Here is a 15,179-nt window from a genome sequence, read left to right as displayed (position 1 = left end):
GCACTGTTGGCAGCCGCATACAGTCAACTGTCATCAATTATTCAGCAGGGCACAAAAGAGCAAGAAAACCAAAAATAAGAAACCAGTTGTCTCGTTTTGTCTTAGAGTTCACCCTAGCTCAACTAACCCGACAAGATACGCGCAGAAATCTGACAGGGCTGCCAAACCAAGACTGACAGAAATCTAGCAGAGCGGTCTCTGCCAGAAATTTGGTGTCTGTGCTGAATACTTTCCATGTATTTAAAACACAGTTCTAAACGTGTTTCAAAATCAGCAACAAATAGAACGGCGTCGTATAACAGTTTTAAATTTTAAAACAAAACTGTTCGAAATTATAAAACAAAACGCTCCGCTGGGAATGTGAATGTTTCAGTTAAAATTCTACTTTGAAACTCCTATACAAAATAAAACGCTCCTGAACATGCCCTTATACGACGCCATTCTATTTGTTGCTGATTTTAAAACACCTTTGAAACTGTGTTTTAAATGCATGCAAATCAAATGAAAATTTGTATTTTATGCAAAGTTTTCAGCACGGCCACTTAGACCCGATAGACTGGTGAAAAATAAATTTGAATGCAGTAACGCTGAAGGCATGGCGAGACATGAATTTTAAACTGAATAGAACACCCGCTAAAACTGCTGCTGGAGACAGCAAGTTCTGGTTTAAAATTTTCAGGTTTATTTTATAGAACTGTCAAAATTATGAAGCTAAAACTGAAACACTCCAAGGTGGGTGTTTAGGTGCTTAGGGCATGTTCAGGAGCGTTTTATTTTGTATAGGAATTTCAAAGTAGAACTGGAACTGAAACATTCACATCTCCAGCAGAGCGTTTTGTTTTATTATTTCGAACAGTTTTGTTTCAAAATTTAAAACTGTTATACGACTCCGTTCTATTTGTTGCTGATTTTAAAACACGTTTAGAACTGTGTTTTAAATACATGCAAAGTTTTCAGCACATACACTTAGACCCGATAGACTGGGGAAAAATAAATTGGAATGCAAGAACGCTGAAGGAATGGCGAGACATGAATTTTAAACTGAATAGAACATCTGCTACAACTGCTGCTGGGGACAGCAAGTTCTAGTTTTAAAATTTTCAGTTTTATATAATAGAACTGTCAAAATTATGAATCTAGAACTGAAACACTCCTGAACACGCTCTTAGAGTTCTAAGGTGATTCGTCTTTGGCAGTAACTACACTGAAAAAAATCCAAACGTTACTTCTATTTGCATCAAACCACTTAAAATCCATATGAAGAAGAAATGCAAATGTTATCACGCTTACACATACCTTCTATGTGTCAACTGTATAAACTATGTATGCGCACACATAAGTTATATGTGCGTATTATTATAGAATCGGGTTTTATGTACCTTATAGTTATGAAATGTGAATGTAAGATTAATGTCTTGTAAATACACACATTAGATTTATGTGCCAGCAAATAGTGTCTATCTGCCTCCGCTAATTGCAAAAATCTATGTGTAAAATCAATAGGCATAACGTTTACATTTTTTTAGTGTAGGCGAGGAGTGAGGTAAGCGAGCAGCAAGCTGCGGGGAAAAATGACAGCGAACAACTTTGTTGACATACTGAAATCCAAGCAAACATGCATTGGGATGTAGTAAAGAATGTTGTTAGCTGTCGTTTCTAGAACCAAAATGGCTGATCGTATGCTCGTCGGACCGGTTTTTCTGTTCGCAGGAGCAAACTTGTTGACGGGACCCCTCGCTGAATTGTCAAACAAACGTTGGTTTAACCGCTTCTGTCAGAAACGGTTGTTGCATTTGAGTGAATTCGTTGCCAGAATTTTCGCACAAATCGCGCAAAATGCTCGCAGAAACTCTGCCAGCATCAATTTCGCTTTTGCTCAACTTTTGCTAACATTCTGCTTGCCACGCTGACCGGGTGAACTTGCCCTTAAGAGCATGTTCAGGAGAGTTTCAGTTTTAGATTTATAATTTTGACAGCTCTATAATATAAAACTGGAAATTTTAAAACTGGAACTTTTTGTCCCCAGCAGCAGTTTTAGCGGGTGTTCTATTCAGTTTAAAATTCATGTCTCGCCATGCCTTCAGCGTTACTGCATTCATTTTTCATTTTATTTTTCCCCAGTCTATCGGTTCTAAGTGTCTCTGCTGAAAACTTTGCATGTATTTAAAACACAGTTCTAAACGTGTTTTAAATTCAGTAACAAATAGAACGGCGTCGTATAACAGTTTTAAATTTTGAAACAAAACTGTTCGAAATAATAAAACAAAACGCTCTGCTGGGGATGTGAATGTTTCAGTTCCAGTTCTACTTTGAAACTCCTATATAAAATAAAACACTCCAAAACATGTGCTAATGACCCAATTAGCAGAGGCGAATCGAGGGATTGCCCTTCCTATGATGATTCTCAGGGATAGACCGTTCCAACATCAAATTATGGTCTTGTCAAGTTTTGGTCTTGTCAAACTGAAAACCCAAGATGATACCAGATAAGGTATAGGCATACGTAAAGCGAGAGTTATGGTTTTACAATTGGCTACATCTATATTGCGTAAATACTGCTTTACTTCCAGAAAAAAGAAGTTGCTAAAATCGAAATTAATTAAAACAATGTTTTGAATATAGAAACTAGTGCTTTCAGCCTTTTTGAGGTTTTCAAGGCGTTTGCCACCAATAATATTATTGTACACACATGCATGCACCTTATGCAGATTATCTTGAATCTGTTTTACGCTTGTGCCAGGGTGGCCAGACCTACCGATTTATCGGTAGTCCTACCGATTTTGGTCTTCCCTACCGATTCACAGACGACCAAGGCAAAACTACCGATATTTTGTTATCCCTACCGAAAACTACCGATTTTTATTGATTTTGGACATATCCTACTCAACATTCATTTTTTTGGGTTGGATTTGGAGATCTGTGTTATCAGTATTTTACAATTCTATGTCAACCATGTCAACACTACGAACAACAACCCGGCCTACCGATAACTACCGATAAACTTTTAGTGACCCTACCGATATTAAGGAATTCTATCTGGCCACGTCAAATCTGCCACTCTTCTTATTCTTATCTAGACACGCTCTTCTTCCCTTTGGGGCAGACCCTCGAGGCGAATAGAGTCAAACGTCAAAATATTCAACACGCCTGAATAAGCTTATCCGCCTTTTTCATGACTGGGCATTATGCTATCCGTTGTTTTTGTCGTGCTGCTCAGCATAAAAATCGTACACACAGCACAGCTACAGCATTACATTTATTACTAATGATTGTGATGACGGAGCATTTGAGCACAGAAACCTATAAGTAGTACGTTATTCAAGACAGATTGGTCAACGACTGACTGTTAGTGCCTTTACTTTCTTTGTTATACGAATGGATAATAAAGTTTGATAATTTATACAGAAGTTTTATCTAGCCTTTATCAAGAGAGATTAATTTTCTTTACGGTGAGTTTTGAAAGATTAGAATTGATAATACGATATCTGTCTTATCAACAGCCATGCATAGTCACTTCTGAACTGAACTTTGGCCAGTGGGGTTGACATTGTTATGTTATACAAAGAAGTAGTAGTGTATTATTCGATTGATATTTGATTGTTGCCCTTCGTATTTTCTTTAATTGATTTGAATAGGTCGTGCTGATTTAAAAAGCAATATGCTACGTGTTCCACGCAATCATCTTACTACTTGCTATCGAGCAAAATCAACACGTTCTGCCAGCGGGGATGACTATCAATATATGCAAAGGACTCGAATTCCAATGCTTCATTTTCAAGCTTCGCTCCCGAGACTTCCTATTCCGAAGCTAGAGAAAACGTGTGAAAGATACCTAGCAGCTCAGAAACCTTTGCTGATTGATGAAGCTTACCGAAAAACTAAGGATAATGTTGATCGTTTCATGATATCAGATGGGCCCAAGCTTCAAAAACTACTACAACAGAAAGATTCAAAAAACAAACATACCAGCTACATTTCCGAACCTTGGTTCGATATGTATCTGCGAGATCGAGCTCCTTTACCAATCAACTACAATCCGCTGCTAATGATGAATCATGACACACGGCCAGCCTACAATGATCATCTGCTGCGTACCACCAATTTGGTGGTGAGTTCTTTGCGGTTCATGAAATCGTTGCGTGCTCAGTTACTCGAGCCAGAGGTATTTCATTTGAATCCGGCCAAAAGTGATACTCATACGTTTAGAACGGTCGCTTCGCTGGCACCATCGCTTATCTCAACATATGTGGCTTATGCGTTCAAAGCCTTTCCTTTGGATATGAGTCAGTATCAGGGACTATTTGGAGCTACGAGAATTCCCGAAACTGGAAAAGATAGAATCTATAGAAATGACAAATCCAAGCACCTGTTGGTTCTTCGTAATGGCCACATGTATTCAGTGGATGTACTAGACGAAGCAGGTATCGTTTAGTATTTAAATTTTTAATGGCTATTAAGTAGCATTCATGAGTTTTATATTTCAGGCAACATAGAACAACCGCAGACTCTGTTAGCACGATTCAAACGCGTTCTAGATGAAAATCGTCCACCCGCAGAGAATTCACTCGGTGTGCTTACGACAGAAAACCGCGATACATGGGCCAAGATCCGTTACCATTTGAGCGAAATCGGCAATGAAAAGGCTCTTCGAACGATTGACTCCGCGCTATTCTGTCTGTGCTTGGACAATGGAACAATCGATCCGGAACAACCAATTCCGATGATCAGAGATTTTCTATTTGGCAATGGAACAAACCGGTGGTTCGACAAATCTTTTTCGCTCATCGTGTCCAAAGATGGGACGGCGGGTATTAATTTTGAACACTCGTGGGGTGATGGAGTAGCAGTGCTGCGATATTTCCAAGAGATCTATAAGGAAACGATGAAGTCCCCCTTCGTACATCCGGATTCTGTACCACAGGATGATAGCAAAAGTGACGACGTGGTCAAGCTAATAGAATTCAAGCTAGACGACCGCATCAGAGATGGAATTATAGATGCCCAGAATCACCATAACTCTGTTATTGATTCGTTGGATATGAACTATCTGAAATATGATGGAATCAATAAAAACATCTGTAAGAAACAGAAAATAAGTCCTGACTCGGTAATGCAGCTGGGTTTTCAGTTAGCATTCTACAAACAGCACAGCAAATTTGTCGCTACCTATGAATCTTGCAGTACTGCGGCATTCCGCCACGGCAGGACGGAAACTATGCGTCCATGCACCGTCGCGACCAAGGAATTTTGCGAAGCAATTGAAAGGAAGAAAAATCCCTTATCACCGACTGAGCTACGTGCCTTAATGGATAAATGCTCCGCTCTGCATGGGCAGCTAACAAAGGAGGCCGCCATGGGACAAGGATTCGATAGACACCTATTCGGACTGCGACACACTGCGGAAACAAATGATATCCCACCGCCGTGCATTTTCCAAGATCCTGCCTATGCAGCTATTAACCAGAACATTCTGTCGACCAGCACACTATCATCGCCGGCCCTGCTAGCAGGCTGTTTTGGACCAGTGGTTCAGGATGGCTACGGTATAGGGTACAACATTCAGGAAGGCTTTCTCGGCAGCGTTGTCACCAGCTACAAGTCACATCGAGATGGCCAAGATTTTGTAAATTGCCTTCGCAGTGCCTACGAGGATATTGCAAAAGTATTGAATAACTCAACCCCACCTTCGAAGTAAACGTGGATGTATGGAAAGTGGCAATATAGGGTAAACAGGCAAATTAATTACTTTCTAAAGGTTTTCCATATCAGATAGTAATGACACAGCTAACAGACGTACAAGTTCTGTGTGATGGTCATTTATGCCAATTCGAAGTACATGGCAATGGTGATTTTTACCGTATTTCGTTTCTGTGTGAATACAACTTTTCGATAAAAATTATTCCAATTTAGACGTACATGGAAATGAAAAATTATCTAAAATTGAGTTCTTCTAACTTCATTTTTGGCTAAACTTCAATAAGGTAACCCGCGTTAAAGGTAGTTTCTATTTAACTGCAGCCAAATATTCATTGCTAAGTTTTTTTTTATATTCAACCTTGGATTAAGCTTCATAAAATCAAAAAGAAATTATTCAAATTTGAGAATACCAAATACTTTATTGAATGGGCGCTTTCAATAATGGATGTGAGTGAAAGGCAAAACTCAGAAGCATCCAAATTTATAAATGGCCCTTTTGGGGTTGTATTTTTGTATGGTTATGGTAAGACAAAAATGTATTGATTTTTTTAAAGAATAAAATTATGTTATCAAAATATTCATGGCATGGCATTCATAACATAACAGTTTCTCAAGAGTTCTGGTCAACGGTAAATTGGGAAGTGAGATCAATATTCAAAGGTCAGTGCGCCAAGGTGATCCACTTTCAATGATTTTGTTTGTTATTTACTTACAATCTTTGCTCGATAAACTGCGGAGACAATTCCCTCACGCGGTATTGAATGCATATGCATCTCAATGTTCATCGAAAGTGAATCTCAGTTACTCGCAATCGTAAACATCTTTGCCGACTTCACAGCTGTTTCTGGAGCAAAGCCCAGAAAACAAACGCCTTAAGGATCGGTATATTGAATATGACACCACAAAGCGAGTGGTTGCAAACGCAGACGTCGGTGAAAATCCTCGGAATACACTTCGCTGAAGACATTTCGAGCATGGTAGAGCAAAATTGGCTTGCGGTTCTACGGGGAGTACAAACATGTATGTGGATGAACAACTCCAGGAATCTTAATCTCACACAGAAAACAATTTTATTGAACACGTTTATTACGTCGAAAATCTGGTATACAGCATCAGTGATCCCCCTACCGAATAAATACGCTGGAAAATTCATTTCGAGGATCGGCTCCTTTTTATGGTATGGGAAGAATTGGACCAGAATTGCCTTCGAGACACTAATATTACCAAAATGCCGGGGAGGTTTGAACTTACACTCACCACCCATCAAAGCCAAGGCCCTGCTTACCAACCGCATGATGCATATTGGATCGGATCTACCCTTTTTATGGAGATTTTTGGAGCACAATGCAAATCCTCCAAATCTGTCGTGCATTCCACGAAAATACGAGCACATCCGAACAGTAGTTAAAGAAACAGCATTTCTGAATGAAGAAATATCTAGAGCACCGAACTCAAGCTCAATATACAACTACTTTTTAAAACAGCTTAAAGAGCCCAAAATAGTGCGGGAAAATCCTCAACGTGATTGGAAGACAATATTTAAAAATATTCACTGCAAGCTTCTAAACTCACACCAACGATCAGTGTGGTTTTCCGTTATGCATCGCAAAATTGTAACCAACGAGTTTTTGCATAGGTTGAACAGGAGAGCTGACTCTAACTGCAACATTTGTCCTGGCCAGACGGATAACATCGAACACGACCTATTCCAATGCAGCGGAAACAAGCACATTTGGACTTACCAACGAAGCGTTTTTCTGGGCCTGGATCGACGGCTCTTACAGCTGCAACAGGAGAAATGGACATATCCGGTTCTCCAACAACAAACTAGACGTACTCGTCAACAAATCCTTAGAGAATTTTCGTCAATGTTATGCTACATGACAAGTGTACCAGCAAACGAGAAGAGTATAAATAACTATAAGTTTTATTTAACATGTAATTAAAATTAAGAAACAGGACAATAAAAGTTTTACAAAAAAAAATATGGAGATTTGTTTTCATTGTTCATTGTTTTTCAGGAAGTTTTGTTTTTATCGTAAAATAGGGATACTAAGGACAATAAATGACAATGACACTTGTACGAGACGGCGCTGGGCCTGTGGCCTTCGACTGGAATGGTCCATTCTCATTGATTAATTAAAGGTTTGCCTGGTCCATAATGTAATTAATACGTATATTGACTAGAACAGGGATAATCGAGTTATGTTATAAGATAGAGAAGAACCAGCACAGTTGTAGGAAAAGTAATCGCGAGTAAGGACTAATACTGCTATACTATGTTTACCGTTTCAATTAATTGTCGATTGATCCGCTTTGGACCTAGGAGACAAAAAGGAGATTAGGAACCCAACAAACATTAGGAGCTGAACTATAAGACTACGTGTTGATTTAAAGCAGATTAAAGGTTATGTAAGCTGAATAAAACTTTCGCTGAACTATTTAAACATTAACAGTTTATTCAGCCTATTTAAAATCCAGTATTCGCCAGTTCCAACTAGGCTGAACTATACTGCTAATAAATGTAATAGCGACAATATTAAAGTTATTATTCAACCATCTTAATTAGACTGAATTGCGAGTTGAATAACCGATGCTGTTACCAATAGTATTACCTTTAATCATTAAGCTGCACTACATGTCTTCAAGAGGTTGTTTCTACCTTTGCATTTGCCGTTATACCACCTTTGACTTTTAGCTGAATTATGTGTTTAACAAAGGTAATTGTAACTACTACAAAAATTGGCACGATTAGCAAATCTTAAGGAATGGCAACCGACCTGGGTTCGAGTCCCAATACACACAATATTTTTTTTACTATTAAGTGAAGGATTTTTTTATTATTTCGGTATATTCTAATTGAGATGTTTTGCATATATTACAGTTAAGGAGCAATAGATCAATAAATGAATAAAGAAGTAAAGAAAGTTTATTTAGTTTTTTATATCTACTGTGTTTTCACTACGGGAAATACACGATTTACAGTTTTTCAATGTACGAGCTTAGCAAATCACACGCGCTCTCGTTTATGTAAATTTACCTTTTAATTCGAAACGGTATGTTTACTTGTGAAACATTAATATTCTCATATTAAACACAAGAGAAACTTTTTGTTCCAACGTTGCTATAAATTTTAGATACCAGCATTGTTACCATGATTTTTTCTATCCATCGACTTGCAAACAAAGGTACAATGAAATGATTATTCACGCTGGCGAACTTAATTGATATAAATAAACTATTGAATTCGAATAGCGACTTCCGCTTACCAAAAAAAATTACAATGGAAAGAAAATCATTTGGCAGGGAGTGGTAAATAAATTGAGGAGATTGCCACCTTAGAATTATAAATGACTTCAATCCATCATTCAGTTACCACCACTTTCATATAACACCCATTTTTATTTATCTAAATGTTTCGTGACAACCATAAATCCTCACCTTGGAAACAAAAACGACTATAATCATCATTTTTGAAATAAATAAATTATCTAATTTAAAATTCCCGAATGTTCTAAAAATTATTAAAAAAAAAAAATTTGAAATAAAAAAATTATCGTAGGTTGGGATTCGAACCCAAGCCAACTAGGTTCACTCAAATCTATAGAAGGCTACTGTAGCCTTTGTACAGACTCTATTCAGCAGTCTAGACTTGTCGGTACATCGGTGAAATCGTAAGCATTCGATGTATGCAAGATTGGTGCAGACAGTAAGGTAAGTGCTTAGTATTCAACAGGTTGCTGGTTCGGATCCAGGTACGTGATATGATATCCAACAAGGTAATACAATTTTTCTCTAACTGTAATGTAACACTAATAAAAGAATATGGCTTCCAAAGAGATTGATGGCGTGTGTAACTTGAAATAAATGTCTTTTTTAACAATTTTCCTTCTCTCAGCTGAATAGCGGTAACGAAAAGGTTTATTGATAAAGCTGAACTGTGGTTTTCTTCAGGCTGTATACGTGCTGAAGAATTGATCTTTCACGTGTCTTAATCAGACAAGCTGAATAAATTCTCCAAATCCCGGATGTTTAAGGGTGGAATAAACGATATATGATTACACGTATACTTCCAATGTTCAGCTAGAGCTGAATAAAGCAACTGTTAAAACGTTTATAAAACCACGAAATGTTTGTTGGGAAGAGACAGACTAGATGACACTACGTTACACGCTCTAAACTTGTCCCAAATAGTTTGTATGTATGTATGAATTTAAACCCGTATATATGCCTTTCTTACAATGGAGAATACATTTACGTACTAGACCAGTACACGTGCTACTATTAGATGCCAAGCTACCACACTGAGTGTACTGGGGGTGTGTCGGGCTCTCATGGTGACGCCGCCATTAATACCGACTAAACTCCATTGGGGCCCGCCATTGTTCCCCCCAGGAACTATTTCGTCACTGGAGCCACCTTTTCGGCCGTGCCCGCACTGTCTCGTAATGCAGGTGGCCAGGAGCTTGTGGCTCGAGACGGGAAGAGTACTTCGATAATCGTCGCCAACCGGTCCGGAGACCGTTCTGGGGGTGAAGAGCCCCCTTTGGTCTTGGCCATCACTATCCTGTAGGCGTCACCCAACGGATTCGCGTTGGCACCCTCACACAGGTTGTCGAAACACGCTCTCTTGCAGCTTTTAATAGCCTTGTTAAGGGCCAATTTCGCAGCTCGAAACACTTCACGGCGGTTCTCTCTTGCATCCTCGGTGCGAGCTCTTTGCATCCTACGTCTAGCTCTGAGGCAGGCTGACCGTAGAGCTGCACTCTCGGCACTCCACCAGTATACCGGGCATCTGCCGTTTCTTGGCAGTGTTTTTCTCGGCATAGTGGCTTCGCACGCGCGTGATAGAACAGCTACCAGCGCATCCCCGCTTAGACTGTCGGTGTTGGCCTCCAGTCCCAGTGCCGCGGTGAAAGCTTCGCTGTCGAAGTGATTGGACTTCCACCCGCGTACCTGACAGGGATCTCCCGCCCTCGGATGCTGCACACCATAGTTGATCCTAAAGCGGATTGCTAAATGATCACTATGGGTGTAGCCTTCGTCTACCCTCCATTCCATGCCTGGAGCCAGACTCGGGCTGGCAAATGTTACGTCAATCCACGCCTCCACCCCGTTTCTACGGAATGTACTAGCGGAGCCATTATTAGCTAGCACAGTATCGAGTTTTGCAAGCGCCTCCATTAGCGCTTAACCCCTGCTATTTGTACAGCGGCTGCCCCACTCCACTGCCCAAGCGTTAAAGTCTCCCGCTATGACTACCGGTTTCCGGCCCACTAGGTCTGACGAGAGCCTGTCGATCATCTGGTTGAACTGTTCTATTGGCCACCTTGGTGGAGCGTAGCAGCTGCAATAGAACACACCATTGATCTTGGCAATCGCAACACCCTCGGCAGAGGAGTGTATTACCTCTTGAACCGGGAACCGTCCCGTTGTACAGATTGCCACCATTCCAGACCTGTCCGACACCCAATTGCCGTTGCCGGCAGGGATGTTGTACGGGTCTGATAGGAGGGCGACATCTGTCCTCGACTCCGAGACCGACTGCCACAGCAGCTGTTGGGCTGCTGCACAATGGTTAAGATTTAGCTGTGTGACGTTCACGGCTTCTTCTTATTTACCTCACCGAAGGGACACGAAGGTCCGCCCATAGCATGTTTATGGGCTTGCTTCTTAGCGGTGCAGATAAGGCACTTGTGCGCCTTAGTGCAACCCCGCTCCTTATGCCCCTCAGCAGTAGGTGTCGAAACACGAGAGTTCACGGGATCAAAATCCGTCGGATTTTCCGTTTATCAGGACGAGAGAAACTCACAAAACATTGTTTGCCGATCGGTAATGTCAATGTCGAGGTGTGGTGAGCAACAACTTGATAAACTACCTACTCACCTTGACAACCAGCGGTTAGTCCAGCCACGCAAAGTCGGAGGTAAAGGCAAAGCAGGGTCTACAAAGGCTCGCCATTTTCGGAACGTGAGAAACCGACCCTCGACTGCGCGAGCGGAATAGCGAGAAAGCAGGAAATTGTAGCACAGACTAACAGACATAACACTATGAGGGAATTCCCTCAAAAAACATCGATCCGACAATTTTCCCAGAACACTAGCTCCACCTTTTATTCACAGTACCAAACAGGGACCATTCATAAATTACGTAACGCAAAAATTTCCCAAAATTGACTCCCCCCATGTAACAAATTTCTTTATCCCCCCTCCCCTATTACGTAACGAATTCCTTGAAAAAAAAAATTTTTCCTGGGGGAAAACATGTTACGTAACGATCTAGCTTACTCCCCCTCCCCCCTATGTCACAATATGTAACAACTTGTCGAACCCCCTCCCCCCCCCTTAAAAGCGTTACGTAATTTATGAATGGTCTCACACTGGGACGGGACGTGCAAAGTGAAAAAAAGCAAATGTAACGAATCAAACGCATCAAAGTAGGTCCTGGCACAATGTAAGCGATGATGATTGTTGTTTCATATGCTTTGTAGGCATATGAATATTTTTTTCTATTCACCGCGAATCGCACCAGGTTCATTTACAGCCGTCAAATAAGAGCTTCGATTATTTTTACCTCTGGTGTCTAGTGTAATTATGGCGTAAATTACGTCAAGAATTCGTTGCACATTGTTTTTTCACCGTAAGAGCTTAAATTTTTCAATAGACCTTTCTCGTCCGACCTAACCCCCTTTTTTCTTATTTTTATTCAAAAGACTACACATTTTTAAGAATATTTCCGCTGAAATGAGACTTTTTAGAGTTATCGTGATTTTTCAATGATTTTTTTAAATTTAAAAAATGCAAGAATGTTGAGTATTTTTTTCACCTTTGCAAGAATGGTGGGACTCAAAATATGTGTTTGGGCAGCACTGTTTTGTATATTTTTGCTTGGCTTCCTGGCAACGCGGCAAATGAAGTGGTGAGTCGCGGTACAAAGTTCATTGGTTATGTAAACAAACTAAAGTGAACCTCTCGGTGGAGAACGTTGCATGGTAATGTTTAACCTCACTTTTTTGACAGTTCAAAGAGATTGTTTACATGATCTTGGAATTTTTGTTGATTCGATCATAGTATGAGAAACTTGGTTTGGTTCGCTGCCAAATGTTAACACTTTCCCAACAAGGTCGCTCAGCTGTATTTTTTAATTGATGTCGGCATCATACATTGTTCCGTTAAATTTAACATTTTTACTTTTCTTGTACATGATTCATTGAAGAAGCAAGGAATTTCTAGCCAAACATTTGAAAAAGGCCTACTGCCAAATGCAAACAAGTCGAATTTTTATGTTCTCTATTAAAATTCTGGGACAGAACCTGTGGGTAGATGTTTTCTTTTTCTTTTTTCTGTTCATTTTATCTCTTGTCTTGCATAGCCACTCTTTCTTCCTCACATATTTTAAATGGACTGGCTACATTCGACAGTCCCCCCTGACTGCATTTGACGGTTCCCTTTGGCTGCATTTGACAGCTCCCCCTGGCTACAATTGACATTAGGTTTTTTCGTATCCACACGTTCCGTCCCAGTTAAAAACTATCTATCTGGCCATGTACATAAACATAACGCAACAATGGATTATGAAGAATTTTGATAATGATTTTATAACAAATTATAAAAGAGCCCGGCTGATATAAAAGTCCTAACTAGCAATACACTTATTATAAAATGATTATAAAGGATTATTGTAACTGATTCCAAAAGGATTATAAAGGCAGTGAATGTACTCAATGAATTAAGGGGTGTGTCTGATGTAAACAATATGCGCAATCAAACTAAATAAAACAGTACTCAATTTTTAAATAGAATTATAATGAATTCGACCAAAACTTCTTTTGCCTTTTTCTCATTTTCAAATATTTGGGTAGAATTTAGATTATTTTATCGTTGTTGCGATCAATTTCGTTTGGTTTGTTTTGTTCACAATGTTAGTCGCAGAGCATTTTGGTGATCTATGGCAATTGATGACCTTTACACCCCCATACTAGGTCCGCTCCTGTTACAGGTGTTTCGCCCTGTCCGGCACCGAGTCAACCGATGGTCCAACCTGCTCGTCTGTCGCTATGTCAATGGCAGGGACTTGGATTAAAGGCCAAAATTTCAGCTACGGTTGGTGGTGTTGCTGCAATCGGTTTGCCTTCGGCCACGTTGGAGATTCGGCTAACGGGAATATTCAGCGATTCCGATTCGAAGGAAGCAGCGCCAGTAGCAGACTGCTTCGGTTCAGCAATACGCTCCGGTATCGGACGAAGCTAACACTCCGACAGGACGAAGGTTTCAACGAGGGGCTCAGGCATAAGTAGCAGAGTCCTTGCACTTCCTGCTTGTCGAGTGAACAATTCCGACGAAACCACTGCCGCTCTCGCCAAGTTTGATCACCGTAATTAGTGCAACGTCAGCGGTATAGTGCCAGGATTAGTCGAGAACAGTGCCAGGACTGACTTGCCAAGAGCTACAAGATTAAAAAGCAATGCGTTTTTAAAGTGACCATAGTATAACGTAGAGGCTTTACCAAGATGATTTATTCAGCAGAATAAGATAGCAAAATTACCCAAAACATAAGACCTGGCTGCCGAAGTTAATCCACACACATCATCACCTACAGAGGCAAGCAATATTGGAACGCAGCGAAATTCCTCACAATGAATTGATCTCGTTCGGTGAAATTCCAGGAAGTACAATTTTCATAGCACAATTTAGTCGACCGAAATTGTAGTCCTCAGTCGAGAGAGAGACTGATAGAGTAGCAGCAGCTAGGAATTTTCTTTCGAAAGCTAGCAGCGGTTTCGCGTATCCTGCGCTAAGTAGAGAGCGTTAAGACAGATCTCCGAAACATGTCAAGTGCTATCAGATGAGAAAAAACGTCGCATCTATGACCAGTACGACAAGGACGGTCTGCTGACCAACGGTTCCGTCCGGTACCACCATAACACACGGCACCGGCGACACATATATATTCACAACATACTAATTACTTATCCTTCCGAAAAAGTAAATAAATTGACTATGCAATTTATCATTCGCTGCCTAGTTATTTCCTGCCAATTTGAACACGACAGCAGTTGCAGAAAGCTTTATTGCGGTGCAAAAATGATGGCAACTCGGGATATAATATAAATTTACATATAATTTCTCCTCCCTGCTCTGCATTCTTATCACTCCTATCAAATCCTTCTTACTTCTTATCGTCAGTGCCAAGCACTGTTTTGCATTTGCCGGCTAAATCAACCGCATTGTCAATCGACGAAACTTTTGCTGAAATGGAACTTGAACACGAATAATAAATAATTGTTCCATTCGAAAGCGATAACCTTTTTGTCCTCATGTTTGCAGCTATCATACGCTGGTAGGCATTCTGACCAATGGAAACGTTTTTCGGTATGGGCATTGAACGATCATTTCAACAACTTATCATCGACCGAATTCGTTACCTATAAAGTTCAGGTAAACTTCACCACCTAAAAATGAGTAATAAATCGGATCATCTTG

At 40.2% G+C, this 15,179-nt stretch overlaps 1 protein-coding gene across 1 annotated transcript; it reads left to right on the top strand.

The window, feature by feature from the left end:
• Positions 1 to 3,220: 3,220 nt before the first annotated feature.
• On the top strand, positions 3,221 to 6,274 carry LOC131681330 (carnitine O-palmitoyltransferase 2, mitochondrial). Its single transcript, XM_058962085.1, has 3 exons — positions 3,221 to 3,449; positions 3,636 to 4,421; positions 4,485 to 6,274. The coding sequence occupies exons 2-3, from the start codon at positions 3,659 to 3,661 to the stop codon at positions 5,693 to 5,695; spliced, it is 1,974 nt and encodes a 657-aa protein (XP_058818068.1). The 5' UTR covers positions 3,221 to 3,449; positions 3,636 to 3,658; the 3' UTR covers positions 5,696 to 6,274.
• Positions 6,275 to 15,179: the final 8,905 nt, after the last annotated feature.

This window comes from Topomyia yanbarensis, chromosome 2 (assembly GCF_030247195.1).
Source record: "Topomyia yanbarensis strain Yona2022 chromosome 2, ASM3024719v1, whole genome shotgun sequence".
Lineage (NCBI taxonomy): Eukaryota > Metazoa > Arthropoda > Insecta > Diptera > Culicidae > Topomyia > Topomyia yanbarensis.
The sequence above is the reverse complement of the archived record's forward strand: the minus strand, read 5'-3'. Positions and strand labels throughout refer to the sequence as shown.